This window comes from Schistocerca gregaria, chromosome 5 (genome assembly GCF_023897955.1).
Source record: "Schistocerca gregaria isolate iqSchGreg1 chromosome 5, iqSchGreg1.2, whole genome shotgun sequence".
NCBI classification, from domain to species: Eukaryota; Metazoa; Arthropoda; class Insecta; order Orthoptera; family Acrididae; genus Schistocerca; species Schistocerca gregaria.
In genome coordinates this window covers 146,830,461-146,848,094 of record NC_064924.1, presented here as the reverse complement: position 1 = coordinate 146,848,094, position 17,634 = coordinate 146,830,461, and the positions used below count along the sequence as shown (strand labels likewise).

General features: G+C 45.1%; 1 protein-coding gene across 1 annotated transcript in view; it reads right to left on the bottom strand.

Moving 5' to 3' along the window:
- LOC126272626 (leucine-zipper-like transcriptional regulator 1) overlaps positions 1-17,634 on the bottom strand; it is an 89,339-nt gene that overhangs the window by 10,775 nt on the left and 60,930 nt on the right. The window contains exon 3 of the mRNA XM_049975584.1: positions 8,327-8,884. Coding sequence (XP_049831541.1) covers positions 8,327-8,884 — 558 coding nt within the window. The remainder of the gene's footprint in view (positions 1-8,326; positions 8,885-17,634) is intronic.

Genomic DNA, 17,634 nt, shown 5'->3' with positions numbered 1-17,634 from the left:
CGCATTCCTACAGCAGCAAATCTGGAAATTTCTTTCAATAATTGGGACTTGGTACGTCGAAACATGATAGCTCCATTCCAGTGTTCTATCACGTCGACAGCGTTCTTTTTACTGCAGTTATTCCGTTCAAACTACTAGCACATGCACACCACTTCAGAGATATGGTTTGGTCATCTGCAGCACTCCAAAGCGACCAGTGTGCTCTTTTGACCAGGACACTAATAGTTTTTCTGGTCGGCTCATATACTCTACAAGTACCTACACAATGCATGGCAGTAGTATTAATGATTTTGTGTTCCACTTTATTTTCGTATTGAGCGAGGGAAATACAGGGCGATTCAAAAAGAAAGAGAGATTTCAGACAAACTGAGAGATAAAACACATCTCGCAAGTCATTGGTTGGAGGAATGTTCAAAGTATCATTTTAGCACAGCCATTGTACCACAGACTCTGCATGAGCACCACGCTTTGCTCGAAGAACGTCGAATAGTGGTCCATTTCATTCCAAGCGCAAATCATCAGGTCCCTTTTTTTGAATCGACAACATCAGCAACTCTGTTTCTCAGCTCTGCAAGTGTAGCTGCCATAAGTGGGACAAAGACTTTGTCTTTTATGTACCCCTGACAGAAACTTAAAAAATTTGTAAAGCGTGCCGTCTAGTGACCTGGGGATGGCAATGAACAAGATCTTGTTGTCCACTTCTTTCAATCGAATGTTGTGAAGGGGGGTTAAGACAACCTCAAGGCGAAAGTGAGGCAGGGTGCCGTGATGCATAAAAATGAAATCATTGGAATCTCCAGTTTTTCAGCATGTCCAAGTATAACATTCCTGTCACAGTTTCGTCCGCAAAAAAGGAAGTTCCATAAACTTTGTGAATAGAAACGGCACGAATCACGGTCTGTTTACAATCTGTTTCGGTGAACCTTTTGAATGTTCGACGATGACGCCATGATTTTGTGACCCGCAGATTCTTACTTTATGGCGGCTTATACTGGCACGACAAAAGTCATAGGATACCTCCTACTATCGTGCCGGATCTCATTTTGTCCAGCGTAGTGAAGCAAGTCAACGTGGCAAGCACTTAACAACACGTTGGAAGTTCCCTGCAGTAATGCTGGCCCATGCAACCTATATGCGAAAATGTTGCTGATGCAGGAATTTGTCCATCATGAACCGACCTCTCGACTACGTCCAGTAATATTTCGATCGGATTCATGTAGGGCGATCTACGTGGCCTGATCATTCACTCGAACTGTCCAGTATGTTCATCACACCAATGGCCAACAACTGTGGGCCGGTAATACGGCGCACTGTCATCCACAAAAATTCAATCGTTTTTTGGGAACATAAAGTCTATGAATATATGCAAATGGTCTCCAAGTAGCCGAACATAACCATTTCCAGTCAATGATCGTTTCAGTCGGGCCAGAGGACCCAGTGCATTCCAAGTAAACACGGCCCACACCATTATGGAGTCACCACCAACTCGTACAGCGCCTTGTTGACAACTTGGTCAGTGGCTTCTTGGGGTGCCACACTCCAAACGTACCATCAGCTCTTACCACCTATAACGAGGTCTCATCTGACCAGGCCCCGTTTTTCCAGGTGTCCAGGCTCCAACCAAAACGGTCATGAGCCCAGGGGAGCACTGAGGCGATGTCGTGCTGTTAGCAAAGCCCCCCGCGTCGGTCGTCTGCTGCGATAGCCCATTAAAGGCAAAGCTCGCCAAAGTGTCCTAACGGACACGTTCGTCGTGCGTCCCACATCGATTTCTCCAGTTATTTCACACAGTGTTGCTTGTCTGTCAGCGCTGTCACCTCAATGCAAATGCTGATGCTGTCGGTCGTGAAGTGAAGGTCGTAGGCATTGCGTTGTCCATGGTGAGATGTAACACCTGGCTTATGGCATTTTTGGAACACTCTTGACTCTGTGGATCTCGGAAAATAGAATTTCCTAACGGTTTACGAAATGGAGTGTCTCCAGCTACCGTTCAAAATCTGTTAATTGCCGTCATGTGGCCATAATCACGTCGGAGAACTTTTCACGTGAATCACCGGAGTTCAAATGACATCTCTGCCAATGCACTGCCCTACGCCTTCTGTAACGTCAGAGTAATAGAGCCTACAGTTAAAACGTCGATTCGTCCGAAAAGATGAGTCGTTTGGAAAAAGTGTCCTCTGGCACATACTGGGGAATTGGGAAGCGAAATTCGTACCCTCTTTTATGGCCATCTGGACGCAATTGCTACAGTATGTGCAACTTGTAATGTTTCATATGCAGGTCTCATTTCAGAACACGCCACACCTTTGTTTGAGGAGGTTCCTGGCCTGCACGTCTTGTGGACGTCCGAGGGCTCCGTGTGAACGCATCTCGGGTACGCCCGGCATTTTTATCAGACGTCCGTGGCCTACCAGTGCTCTTCCCTTTGCACATGCAACCAACTTCCAAGAATTTTGTACACAGTCATAAATCGGCTTCTACCGAGGCGGCTTCTTGCTGAATCGACGCCGGAATGCACGTTGCACTTGAACAATGGATCGGCTTCCTGCAGATTACAACACACAAAATCATTTCTCTTGTGGTGTTGCCGCTATGTTGCTACTAACAAACAAAAAGGCAGCAGTATCAAGGCTTTCACCATTCCTCTATCCAGTGTCACGAGCAATGTGTTTCCTTTATAGTATGTCTGTAATAAAAAAGGTAATTTCTTTTTGAATCACCCTGTATTACTGCCTTATGCCTCTCTTATCTTGTTCTCATACCCCGATAACGTTCTACAAAAACAACGTCGTCTTTTTCTAAAGATTTCAAGTTCTGCTCACCAAGCAGTTATGTTACACTTTCGCAAGGACTAGTAGCGCTTCAATAAAATCGTGGAATTTCTATCCGCATGCCTACTTCAGAAGGGCTCCAAATGCTGGACTAATACTCTCACTGTCGCACTAGGTTCAAATGGCTCTAAGCACTACGGGACTTAACATGTGAGGTCAACAGTCCCCTAGACTTAGAACTACTTAAACCTAACCAACCTAAGGTCATCACACACATCCATGCCCAAGGCCGGATTCGAACCTGCGACCGTAGCAGTCGCGCGGTTCCAGACTGAAGCTCCTAGAACTGCTCGGCCACAGCGGCCGGCGTCGCACTAGTGTTTAGTACGTAATGCCCTTAGTAGGTGCACAGAATTTCCTTGAACCATTCTAAAAGGTTTAAGGCTTCCATTCACCTTCGTAATGCAGTTTCAGTTCTGAATAACAACAAACGCTAGCCACTTACATTACCAAGGACTATCTCTTGCTGTTGTTTACAGAAGCCACCCCACCACAATATGCATCTACCACTCGTCACGTCACGTCACAGAGCGCAAAATCTGTTACGGGTGCGGGAATGTAACCACTACATGCCTGAATATGGAAAACTATCGTTTAGACCAGGGCTTCCCAAACCGTGTTCCGCAGAATACTGGAGTTCCGTGGCGGGTGAATAAGTGCTCCGTGAAAAATCATTTGTAAAATGGAGGATTTTTCATTTTTTTTAAATTTTATGTGATTTCCTAATTATTATTTAAGATTTAAAATTTAAATAATATCTGAATAAAACTATTTTTTCCCATAACTTAACATTTTATCAGCCTTCAAAATAAACAAGGTGTCCAATCAGATTACAAGGATTCTCAAAGTGATCCGTCAAGGGAAAAGTTTAGGAATCCCTGCTCAAGACTGTTGAGTCACAGTGTGACTTTGTATACGCCGACGGCAGGCTACCAGCATTTCAAAAAACATATGAAACCATGCTTATTGCTTGATATCACAGCACTCGTCTGCAGGTAGTAAGTGTATTTATGTGTGGTAGATGGGGATGAGGCCCACAATCTGTCTGCCATTGTCTATCTACTATGAACATTACGGTGACCTTCTCTACATTCATGAGTATTCATGTTTTCCCCTTCAGCATCCCACAAGCCTCCTGCACTATCAAAAAAGCAGTGTACCGTTCCATCCCATGCCGGAATGGTTCTCCTGAAAGGGCACGGCCGATTGCTTACCCCAACCTTGAAATATTCTGAGCTTGTGCTCCATCTCTAATGGCCTCGATGTCGACGAGAAGTTAAACCCTATTCTTCCTTCGTCCCATTCCTTCCTTATCAGGCCAGAATGGTTTGCGCAATACTACATGTTGCTTGGATAGTCCTGCATAGGTAAGCTAATAACTGTATACGGTATGCCACTGAAAGAGATTTACGTCTCTTGGATCTTGCTCTATCCAATCTTAATGGGTTCTAGCCTGGTGAAGATGAATCAGGACGACTCCTCAAATCGTTCAATGTCTTATGGTGTCGCAGCTACGCTATGTCGTCACAGCAGAATGGGGTGATACACGCTATTGTGTTAGCAACTGCATTAAAGTTTTCATTCATTGCGTTTCGCTACTCTTCGCTCAATAAGCTTGACGCATGACTTTCTTTCACGCAGGTGGACAGCGTATTGTAAAGCTTACTTATTCGCCACTCCTCATCAATCTCCAAAGGTAGCTTATAGTATATTAAGTTTTGAGAACATTTCTCTTTGAGAAAATCAGCGCCAAGCCGAAATATTTTACCCGGACTGTTTTACATTCATTTTAAATTATAGTACGTTGTTTAACACTGTCTTAGATTTGGATTCTTTCACATCATTCCTGCCATGTGTTCTAACTTTCCTATACGTTAGTGAATATTATGTCCAACCCATATACAAGAAAAACCTGAACCCCACCGATAGGTTTCCAGAGGTTGTTCAGGGATATTTTCTGGGTATTTTGATACCACGAACCTGTGGTCCTGGTGGAGCGCTGCCACGGATTTGCATTTCGTTTGATTTATTACCCGAAATTGTATCTGTATATTTACTGTAAAAAATTATCTGCAGAACCGTGTAAATGTCGATGCTATGCGCTAAGTACCTACGCCCTCAGGCTTGCAATCAGTAATGTTCGCTTCTGCCTTGGGTTTGCTTCACTGGGGGTGTTGTAGGTTCACATTGATACACAAGAGCATGAATAGGATTACTTATGAGGCATCGACGCAGGGACACTGCGCTGAAGAATCAGTGGAGCAACAGCAAACGCATCATAGTACTTTTGCATCACAGTACTTTGGGTCGTGCATCCTGGTGATTCCTTATTACAGGTTTTTTCACTGTTATGAAGACATTTGCACAGAAACAAATGAATTGGCGTGACAAATTGAATAATCGTAATTGCATAAATGCAGGATGCTTCAAAAAAACAGGTCGGTTTTAAGGCGTTGTAGCATATATTACGTTCAACTTAACAATTGTAAATAATACACCAAATGAAAGAGCAACTCAAACAGTTTTGTTTGTATACCTCTACGCAATGGGAAGAGTATGGAATGACGAAGAGTGACTGAAAGACGTGTTGACGAGTGCGACTCTTTCACGGTTAGCCCCAAGAAATGTCCCCGCGGGAAGTTTATGGGTGTTTCCTTTTCGGTGAATCAACTGTAACTGATGTTCGTTACCTTGACGTACTACAGCTATGCCCCGAGCCTCAATGGGAAGAAGCTGAACAACAAATCTTTACTTGGGGGCACATGATCGCGTCAGATCGTGTGTGAACGTGGAGGTCATGCATAAAATGCTGTGTCAACCGGCCCCTTGCCTCACGGTCATAACTCAGTACGCGACTGGTTAAACGACGTTGTATCCGACCGGTGGATCGGGCGCAAGGGGCCGGTTGACACAGCATTTTATGCAGGACCTCCACGTTCACACACGATCTGACGCGATCATGTGTATGTGCCTCCGATACCAGTTGATCTATCCGACTTTAGAAACAGTCATTTACGCCTGGCACATTGATTAAGGTTTCGGAACAATTCGCCTATCGACTCGATGTGTGATCGGTGTTCACACTGAATAATTGTAAGAAAAACTGTTTGTATTTCGCTTGCATTTGGTGTATTATTTACAATTGTAAGGTGAATGTAATATGAGCTACAAAGCGTTAAAACTCGTATATTCATTTTGAAAAACCCCGTACTCTGTAAGGAGCTACCTGAGACCACAATCCCTTACACTAAAATATACAGAAATTCAGTGGAAAACCTCTGAACCTGAGATTCAGCTAGTTTACACTGAGGCGACGAAAGTCATTGGATACCTCCTAATTTAACGTAGTACCTCCTTTTTCGCGGCATAGTGCAGCAACTCAAAGTGGCATGGACTCAACACGTCGTTGAAAGTCCACTGCAGAAATAATGAGCCATGCTGTCATTATAACCCTACAGAATTGCGTAATTGGTGCCGATGTAGGATTTTGTACAAAAACTGACCTCTCGATTATCTCCCATAAATGTTCTATGAGATTCATGTTGGGCCATCAGGTGGCCATATCACTCGCTCGAAATGTCCTGAATGTTCTACAAACCAGTCGGGAACGACTGTGACCCAGTGATATTTCTCGGAACATGAAATCCATAAAGGAGTGAAAATTTTCTCCAAGTAGCAGAACACAAGTATTTGCAGTCAGTGACACAGGCCATTCCACGTAAACACAGACCACACCATTATGAAACAACCACCAGCTTGTACAGTGCCTTGTTGACAACCTGGGCCCCTGGTTTCGTGGGGTCTGTGCCACGCTAGTACCCTACCATCAGCTCTTGCCAACTGAAATCGGGTCTCATCTGATTACGACAGCACGACATCGCCTGCAGTGCAGCTACTCGACCCGTGACCACATCCGTTGGACGCTAGGCGACTGGAACGTCTAGCGTCCAACCGGCGTGGTCACGGTTTGAGTAGCTGCACTGCAGGCGATGTCGTGCTGTTAGCGAAGGCACTCTCGTTGGTCGTCTGCTACCATGGCCCAATAACGCCCAATTTCACCGCACTATCCTAACGAATATGGTTCAGGGCACTATGGGACTCAGAAGTTATCAGTCCCCTAGAGCTTAGAACTACTTAAACCTAACTATCCCAAGGACATCACACACATCCGTGCCCAAAGCAGGATTCGAACCGGCGACCGTAGCGGTCGCGCGGTTCCAGACTGTAGCGCCTAGAACCGCTCGGCCACTCCGGCCAGCCCTAACAAATACGTTCGTCGTACGAGTCACATTGATTTCTACTGTCATTTCGCCCATAGTTGCTTGTCTGTTAGCACTGACAACATACCGAAACGCCGCTGCTCTCGGTCGTTAAGTGAAGGCCATCAGTCGTCGCGTTGTATGAAATGTGGTGTTCTCCACACACTCATGACACTGTGGATCGAAATATTGAATTCCCTAACGATTATCGGAATATAATGTCCAATGCATCTAGTTCCAGAATTTGTTAATTCCCGTCTTGCGGCCATTATCGTCTCGGACAGCCTTTCACATGAAACAACTGAATGCAAATGGCAGCTCCACCAGTGCACTTCCCGTTTATACCTTGTATACGCAATACTACCCCCATCTGTATACGTGCATATCGTTATCGGTGCGTTACGTAACCAAGGTCACTTCTTCTGTATAAAAGCGGGCAGTGCCCGCCAGCGGAACCATTCCGCTGTGAGCTCTAAATGCAACAGCATTAAAGCACTATGCCTCGTCGACGTGTGTATCATCAACGTCGCCACCGCATGCCTTTCTACAAACACAAGCTTCGAAAATAAACTTGGCAGAAATGGAACGGCACAAAGTGCGATATTGAATGGACCGATTCTTTTCCGTGGATGTCGAGTTAATTTCAGTCTCTATGCTGGCCCAGGGAGTACTGGAAGTGGATGGTTTACTCTAGCTACTTTCCGATGTCAGGACGCCTCTCTACCTGGACTCGAATCATTCGCCGACCGAGATGTCATCGTTTACAAGACCTGGCATTGTGGAATAGATGCTAAGTCCCTGTCTAGACTTAGATATCCCGCTCATGTCGTAAAGTTAGTAATGATGAAAATATGTGTCGCACAAATGGCTCAAATGGCTCTGAGCACTATGGGACTTAACATCTAATGTCATTAGTCCCCTAGGACTTAGAACTACTTAAACCTAACTAACCTAAGGACATCACACAACACCCAGCCATCACGAGGCAGAGAAAATCCCTGATCCCGCCGGGAATCGAACCCGGGAACCCGGGCGTGGAATGTGTCGGACAGTCTTTCACATGAATCACTTGAGTACAAATGCCATCTCCACCAGCACACTTACCGTTTATACCTTGTGCACGCAATACGACCCCCATCTGCATATGTGCATATCGATATCCCATGACTTTTGTAACCTCTGTGTAGGTGAAATAATGTAGAGAGGATCGACAACCCAAAATGGAAATAGCCATACCTTTGTGCCGCTGACACGATTTTGCTTATTTCCACGACAGCCTCCGGCTCACTGTGTATCGCTGTAGCCCAACCGGCCGTGTCCATTACCTCGAAGATGTTGTCCCCGATAAAATCGAGACTGGCGTCCTTTAACGAGGTGCAGGAGCGTTTCATGGCGACGATGGCCATGGACACTGCGTTGTCAGCAGTGATTTCGTCTGCCAAGTGCTTTTCACAGTATTCCTTCAGCACACGCAGCCCGTAGTCGTCGGCGAGTGCCAGGAGCTCAACGGTGATGCTCGCCGGGGGCGGCAGCTGGTCGCTGTACATGTAGCGCAGCGCCTGGCGCACCTCCTGTTCGCGCGCCCCGGCTACGTGCAGGATGCCGCCCGGGAGGTCGGTGAGCTTGTCGGCGAGGACGGGGCTGCGAGCCGCCAACACCGCCCTGTGAGCCGCCACCGCGATCCCGCCCACCATGAGCGTGACGTCACTGCACATGCCAGATGCCAGCAGAGCCAGCAGGTCGCCCGCCAGCCTGCCCTTGGCATCTTCCCCCTCTGCTGGTTCTTCAGTCTCGCTGCAGACATAAATAATGGCCTTGTTAATGCACCTCTAATGCCAACTCAAGCTTATATCAGCCCACAATAGTTAAACATACTCATTAACTCTGTGTCTTTCTCAGAAGCATGCTCCAATAAAATCTTCTCGGTTTACGAGCCGCGTCATTTCGAAAACAACGCTCGAGAATTCGCTAGCTTATATGATACTTCGTGGCAGATTAAAACTGCACTCTCCACTCTGCAGCGGACTGTGCGCTGATGTGAAACTTCCTGTTGCTCTGCCAAGTGAGCTACCCCAAGCACCACTCATGCCCCGTCCTCAGAACTCCCGAGTTCGAGTCTCGGTCCGGCACACAGTTTTAATATGCCAGGAAGTTTCATATCAGCGCACACTCCGCTGCAGAGTGAAAATCTCATCCTGGAAACATCCCCCAGGCTGTGGCTAAGCCATGTCTCCGCAATATCCTTTCATTCAGGAGTGCTAGTTCTGCAAGGTTCGCAAGATAGCTTCTGTAAAGTTTGGAAGGTAGGAGACGAGATACTGGCAGAAGTAAAGCTTTGAGGACGGGGCGTGAGTCGTGCTTGGATAGCTCAGTTGGTAGAACAACTGCCCGCAAAAGGCAAAAGTCCCGAGTTCGAGTCTCGGTCGGACACATAGTTTCAATCTGCCACGTAATTTCATATCAGCGCACACTCCGCTGCAAAGTGAAAATCTCATTTCGCTAGCTGTCTCCGCCGTCGTCATCAGGGGTTGAGATTACTGACTGCCGGGGCTAGCTCGGTGTTCTGCATTCCTTCCATACCGTGGGGCAACTACTAGCAATATGCTATGCCATGTAATAACTCTCTTATCTGTTTCTGATGTTACTATATAATCTAATGGTATCTCGAACAGAACAATGCTGGAAGCATTAGAAAAGCAAATGTGGCGTCCCTAGACCAAGTTTTCTATTTTCCTCGTCCAGTTATGTATTCTTATTTACAAATTAAAAATTATAGTTCATGTATTATTATTTTTTGATATGTATGATAATTTTACAGCCCTGAACATACAGATCCATCTCTTCAACCATCCAACACCATCAATAACAATTTAAAGGAACAGGTAGGTTGAAGATATTTGTGGAAAGTTACCAAAATGTTACCGGTATCATTTAGGGGAAATGACTTATATTGTAGGAGAAACAATCCAATCGTACCTATATTTTACTAAAATCGTTATGTACAATCTTTTGAGATATTTTACGTGATACGACAAAGCCATGATAATGTAATAAACTGCGTTCACTTTATGTAAACTCTGGTCTATGTCATTCCATGTTTTAACTGTTGTATATTGTATTTATAGACAGATACGGCAAAAACAGTCAAGCTCTCGCCTAAAACATGTTGGAAATCGCATATAAAAAAATAAGAAAATGGCTGACGGGCATATAAAAAGGTCGACTCGTGGATTCAGTTCCACTGTGCCTGGGTTGCCTGTCTCACAAACTAGCCGTTATAGAATGTGTTCAGATCTTCAAAAATAGGGCAGTGGAAGAATCATAAACGAGGTAGTAGGGCAGTTAGAAACGTCTGCTTTTCCTGACAGATAACTACTGCAGAGGAGTCACGGTTTGGAATTACAATTTTGTAATCTCTTCTAAACGACAGTGCGAGCAGAGAAACCAGTTTAACACATTGCTAAACAATCCCAGAAATGCAGTATCCATGTGTGTTATCCATAAACAAAGTTGGAAGATCTCACAGTCTAGCTGTGCTTCCACAGGAGTAACCAGTACCTACGTTAACAGAATACTAATGCTATGTGCGACTTGCACACTGTGAAAATCACCAACAGTGTGTAAAATTTTGAGAGGGGGAGGGGAAAATGATGCACGGTTTTGCCTACTTGCGTCCTGAAGATATATGTACTGAGACCAGTGTTCCGGCCCGCCTCCAACATATATCTTTCATACTGTAAAAGACAATACACAGGGATAGGCAAAATAATGTGAACAGTGGCAGTAATGGGATGGTTAGAGTTAGTTGTGCTACCAGCTGACAAAGGGAGTGCCATATTTATCCTCAATGCCACCGGTTATCATAAGATAGTGGCCGTATTATTGGAAGATACCACGTACCGGATTCTTAAACGGGATTGTGGTATCGATAGCTAGGATGCCACGGCGTAGCTGCCAGTTAAGTTGGCACTACGACAGACTTCGACGACAGAGCCCTCTAGCTGGTGCTGTGCAGCTCTACGAGCTCCGCAACAGATTCTGCCCATTTCATCAGGTGCTCACAGCCAGGAAACATCGTTTCAGCTTAGTTCGCTATAGAGACTTTTCATCACTTACGATGGGGCCACAACATCACACCAAAAGTTATGTAATATGTTTGCATACGTTTACACACTAGTAAAACTAGTAAAACGTCGATCAGTTGTAGAATTTTGGAACACGTATTATGTTCGAGTATAATGTCTTTTCTGGAGACTAGAAATCTACTCTGTAGGAATCAGCATGGGTTTCGAAAAAGACGATCGTGTGAAACCCAGCTCGCGCTATTCGTCCACGAGACTCAGAGGGCCTTAGACACGGGTTCACAGGTAGATGCCGTGTTTCTTGACTTCCGCAAGGCGTTTGACACAGTTCCCCATAGTCGTTTAATGAACAAAGTAAGAGCATACGGACTATCAGATCAATTGTGTGATTGGATTGAGGAGTTCCTAGATAACAGAACGCAGCACGTCATTCTCAATGGAGAGAAGTCTTCCGAAGTAAGAGTGATTTCAGGTGTGCCGCAGGGGAGTGTCATAGGACCGTTGCTATTCACAATATACATAAATGACCTGGTGGATGACATCGGAAGTTCACTGAGGCTTTTTGCAGATGATGCTGTGGTGTATCGAGAGGTTGCAACGATGGAAAATTGTACTGAGATGCAGGAGGATCTGCGGCGAATTGACGCATGGTGCACGGAATGGCAATTGAATCTCAATGTAGCGAAGTGTAATGTGATGCGAATACATAGAAAGATAGGTCCCTTATCATTTAGCTACAAAATAGCAGGTCAGCAACTGGAAGCAGTTAATTCCATAAATTATCTGGGAGTACGCATTAGGAGTGATTTAAAATGGAATGATCATATAAAGTTGATCGTCGGTAGAGCGGATGCCAGACTGAGATTCATTGGAAGAATCCTAAGGAAATGCAATCCGACAACAAAGGAAGTGGGTTACAGTACGCTTGTTCGCCCAATGCTTGAATACTGCTCAGCAGTGTGGGATCCGCACCAGGTAGGGTTGATAGAAGAGATAGAGAAGATCCAACGGAGAGCAGCGCGCTTCGTTACAGGATCATTTAGTAATTGCGAAAGCGTTACGGAGATGATAGATAAACTCCAGTGGAAGACTCTGCAGGAGAGACGCTCAGTAGCTCGGTACGGGCTTTTGTTGAGGTTTCGAGAACATACCTTCACCGAAGAGTCAAGCAGTATATTGCTCCCTCCTACGTATATCTCGCGAAGAGACCATGAGGATAAAATCAGAGAGATTAGAGCCCACACAGAAGCATACCGACAATCCTTCTTTCCACGTACAATACGAGACTGGAATAGAAGGGAGAACCGATAGAGGTACTCAGGGTACCCTCCGCCACACACCGTCAGGTGGCTTGCGGAGTACGGATGTAGATGTAGATGTAGAAGGTGCTTTAACTGTATTTGCACTACCCACGCGCCGTCCTCCAGGCGGGATACAAAAGGTATCCCACAGCAGCACGTAACAGGAAAACAGGGGAGCTACTGAAGAACTCTGGCCTCCCAGAAGGGCTAGTCAAGAATCTACGACAGAGAGCACCAAGGCCATCCAGGTTATTCGGCCTACCCAAGGTCCATAAGGATCGGGTCCCGTTCAGACCTATTGTTAGTGGTATTGGGTCTCTTACATATCGATTGGCAAAATACTTAACCAAATTATTAGCACCTATAGTCGGTCACTGTAGCCATTACATTAATAACTCAAAAATGCTTGTTGACAACAAAAAATGGTTCAAATGGCTCTGAGCACTATGGGACTCAACTGCTGTGGTCATCAGTCCCCTAGAACTTAGAACTTCTTAAACCTAACTAACCTAAGGACATCACACACATCCATGCCGAGGCAGGATTCGAACGTGCGACCGTAGCAGTCGCACGGTTCCGGACTGCGCGCCTAGAACCGCGAGACCACCGCGGCCGGCACTTGACAACATAAAGCAGATGAAAATAGGTCCGAATGACACCATGATCAGCCTAGATGTGGTCTCTTTGTTTACAAAGGACCGGTGGAAGATACGTTAAAACTGTTAGCTGCTCATTTCTCTCTTGAAATACTATTTTTTGTATGGTGCAAAATATTGTGGCCACGCGGGATTAGGCAAGCCTCCTATGAACGCTGCAGTCATGGACTGTGCGGCTGGTCCCGGCGGAGGTTCGAATCCTCCCTCGGGCATGGGTGTGTGTGTTTGTCCTTAGGATAATTTATGTTAAGTAGTGTGTAAGCTTAGAGACTGATGACCTTAGCAGTTAAGTCCCATAAGATTTCACACACATTTGAACATTTTTGAAAATATGAAATGACTGACGGAACAGCCACGGGTTCGCCGGTGTTACCAGCCATAGCTAACTTTTTCCTGGAGGATTTCGAAGAACGAGCGTTGAGCAGTGCTCCTTTACGTCCATCCTGCTTCTTCAGGTATGTTGACGATAGATTTTTAATCTGGCCACATGGGAATAAGGCACTGCAGCAGTTTGTTGATCATTTGAATGTTATATACCAGAACATAAGATTTACAGTGGAGGTGGAGAAGGATGGGAAGTTACCCTTCTTAGATGTGCTGGTGGAGCGAATATCAGATGGACGTCTCGGACATTCTGTGTACAGAAAGCTGACGCATACAGATTTATATCTAAACGCATGCAGTTTTCACCACCCAGCTCAGAACAGCGTTATGCTGAATACCTTGGTACACAGAGCAAGGACTATTTCGGACAAGGCACATCTCGGCTCCGAGATTAACCATCTGACGATGGTATTCAGAAAAAATGGATGTTCTGATCGTGATATCAGATCGACTCCGGCGAAGAAACCTAGGAAGGACGCTGTTCGAACAGATCAAGAGGACGATCACATCACGCTGCAACCATTCTGCGGTGCAACGACCAGCAAGATCGGTAGAGTCCTGAGCCGGCAGGGAATCAGATCAGTCATCCGGCCACCAAGGAAGATTAAGGAAATGTTGCGACCCGTGAAACACAATCTCGACCTGAGAGTACCGCGAATTTACAGCACTCCTTGCGAGTGTGGCAAAAATTATGTGGGCCAGTCTATAAGAACTGTTGCCGATCGCTGTGTGGAACATCAGCCTCCCCTGAAATACAGGTACTTAGAAATATCAGCGGAGGCTAAGCACAATTTGTTAAATAAAGATTGCTCACGCTTCAAACTATTGAGTCTTTGGCATCAGGAAAGCAGTTGAAACTAGACTATGTGAAAATAATTTCAACAGAGACTTCGGATATACACTCAGCAATGCATGGAAGCGCGCAGTTGATAAAGAAAGAGCGCAGAGGGAGACTCCTTACATTACTCGTGTGGTGTCACCTCCAGACACCACACTTGCTAGGTGGTAGCCTTTAAATCGGCCGCGGTCCTTTAGTATACGTCGGACCCGCGTGTCGCCACTATCAGTGATTGAAGACCGAGCGCCGCCACACGGCAGGTCTAGTGTAGAGAGACTCCCTAGCACTCGCCCCAGTTGCTAGCGATGGTTCACTGCCTGCATACGCTCTCATTTGCAGAGACGACAGTTTAGCATAGCCTTCAGCTACGTTATTTGCTACGACCTAGCAAGGCGCCATATTCAGTTACTAGGTACCCTGAACAGACGATATTGTGAAACATGTACCGTCAAGAGCGACGTTTCTCATTAACGGATTAAAGTTAAATATCAAACTAATTACGTTCGCTTTCTGAATTCTAATTCCTTGTCATGTTCGACACCTCACGTCAGTATAGTTCTCCCCTCCTCACGCCAACCTGCGTGAGCTAAAACGCGTGCATTTCGGCCTCCACTAGTAGCACGGTGTTGGGTCTTCTGCCAACACAACACCTCGCAGTTCTCCGCCTGTTGCGATGGATGGAGCTGCAAGCAACGCTGGATAAAGCGCGCAAACAAAATCTATGAACATGGAGGCCGCCACCTCCGTACGCGCCGTTTTCACTGTGACGTCATTCAGTCAATGGGAAGCCGCCCACGGCTTATGTTAGCGGAAGCCTCACCGGTCAACGACAGTCAGTTTTACCCCTGACGAAGATGACGAAGGTATTCATCGAAAGCTCGGGATTTTATCGCAATTTGACGCGGCAAGTAAACCGAGAACGTTTTATGCAAGGACTCCGTCGCGAAAGACTTTGTAGTCATGGGATGGTTGTGTTTGACGGTTAACAACGCACGCGTCGCGCTGGGCTGTGCGTGTTCAGTACGGACTAGATATCAGTGCAGGTTGTTTGTGAGTAGTATTATTATTTGCATTCACAGGCTGAGATCGACGCGCAAATAAAGACCTAACAGAGTTCCAAAGAGGGCAAATTGTGGGGCCTGATTAGCTGGAGCATCAGTAACCAAGACAGCCAACTTAATAAATGTTTCAAGAGCAATTGTTCTAACAGTCATGACAACCTGCACAAAAGATGGAAAGACATCTTCGTGTAAACGTAATAGTGGGCGCAAATCAGCACTAAATGGCACAGTTCGTCGTACGCTAACACAATTGGTGTCAAAACACCACAAAACTACGGCGGCTAAAGTGACTGCAGAGATGAATAGCCATCTTAGAGCCCCCGCATCTATCGACACTGTCCGCCGAGAACTGCATAAAGCGAGTATTCATGGACGAGCTGCTATAACGAAACCATTAGTGACGTCAATCAACGCAAAGAAGCGTAAAGCTTAGGAGCATAAATCATGGACGGCTGATCAGCGGAAACACGTCATATGGTCCGACGAGTCAACGTTTTCATTATTTCCAATATCTGGCCGGATTTACGTCTGGAGAACGCCAAAAGAAGCCTACAATGCTGATTGCTTGATTCCAGTGGTTAAGCATGGAGATGGAACTGCGATGGTGTGCGCAGCCTTATCACGGTATTGTGCTGGTCCCATTATTACTCTCAAAGGCCGTGTTACAGCCAACAATTATGTGAACAGTTTAGATGATCAGGTGAACCCCACGATTCAAATATTGTTCCCAATAATGATGCCATATTTCAGGACGATAATGCACGCATTTACACAGCTAGGACAGTACAGTCGTGGTATTAGGAGCACGCAACTGAACTGCAGCGTCTTTCCTCGCCAGTACAGTCCCTGGACTTGTGCATTATCGAACCGTTATGGACGGTATTGGAGCGCAGAGTCAGGAGCAGATTTCCGCCTCCCTCGTCATTACTCATTACAGAAGAGCTCCTGATCGAAGAATGGGATACATTCTACTGAGACTATACAATCATATGCCAGTATTCCAAGATGAATCGCAGCTCTATTACCGGCAAATTGGGGTCCAACTTCTTATTAATAAACCATTCCCAAGTAAGTACATTTTTTGAACTAGTTTTCTCATTATTGGGTCATCTACAGAAACTGAGTAACGTCAGAAAAGGACTGCAATTCTCGGGTAACCAAACATTACAAGCAAAGATACAATCCGCTTGCATACAGTGTTGTATATTGAACTTGTTTCTTAATGTTGGAATGACACTTTAGACAATGGACAATAATAAGCACAATCAATAAATTAACTATACATTGTTATTGTTTAAATGATTATAATGCTAAAGTTTCTGAGACCTGGACACTGGCTGCCAAACTGTTCAACTGAGCACTTTTCATTTATGTTGTGGAACAAACATGTTTAACATTGTAAATTAAACTTCAGGCAATGGACAATATTATACACAATAATTAAAGTGCACAGTCTTACATTATTATAGGTTATATAGTTATGATTCCATAGTTTGTGAGGTAGTGATATCGGCTAAGAAGCATGTAACTGAGCGCTAGTGACGTATGTTGTACATCGACGTTTTACATAGTGAATTATATTTTAAGTGATGGGCAATATTAAATACAGCACATGGTTAAAATATACAGTATTACAACTTATACTGTTGAAGGTTGTGGGGTGAGAAAGGTAAGGAATAGGAAATGCTGTTGTGTTTTAATTTTGTGTTGCAACATGTATCATTGTGTCGATTTGTTCGTGTGGAAGGTTGGCTGAAGCTCTAAAGTGTGGATGTGCTTAGCTGCAATTGATCATTTAGAACCAGATTGGGGTTTTGAGCTAAATACTTGTTTACCTCAAGTGCTTCTAACAAGGGAACCTCCCCATCGCACCCCCCTCAGATTTAGTTATAAGTTGGCACAGTGGATAAGCCTTGAAAAACTGAACACAGATCAATCGAGAAAACAGAAATAAGTTGTGTGGAACTATGAAAAAAGTAAACAAAATATACAAACTGAGTAGTCCATGGGTAAGATATGCAACATCAAGGATAGTACGAGATCAGTAGCGCCGTGGTACTGTGGTTAGCGTGCGCAGCTACTGAACTAGAGGTGCATGGTTCAAGTCTCCCTACGAGAGAAAAGTTTAATTTTTTATATAATCAACTTCGCTCTCCAAAATTCCAGGACATTTTCAGATTTGCTTGGACGGAAAAATTTTAAAACGTTAAAAACATATGTTT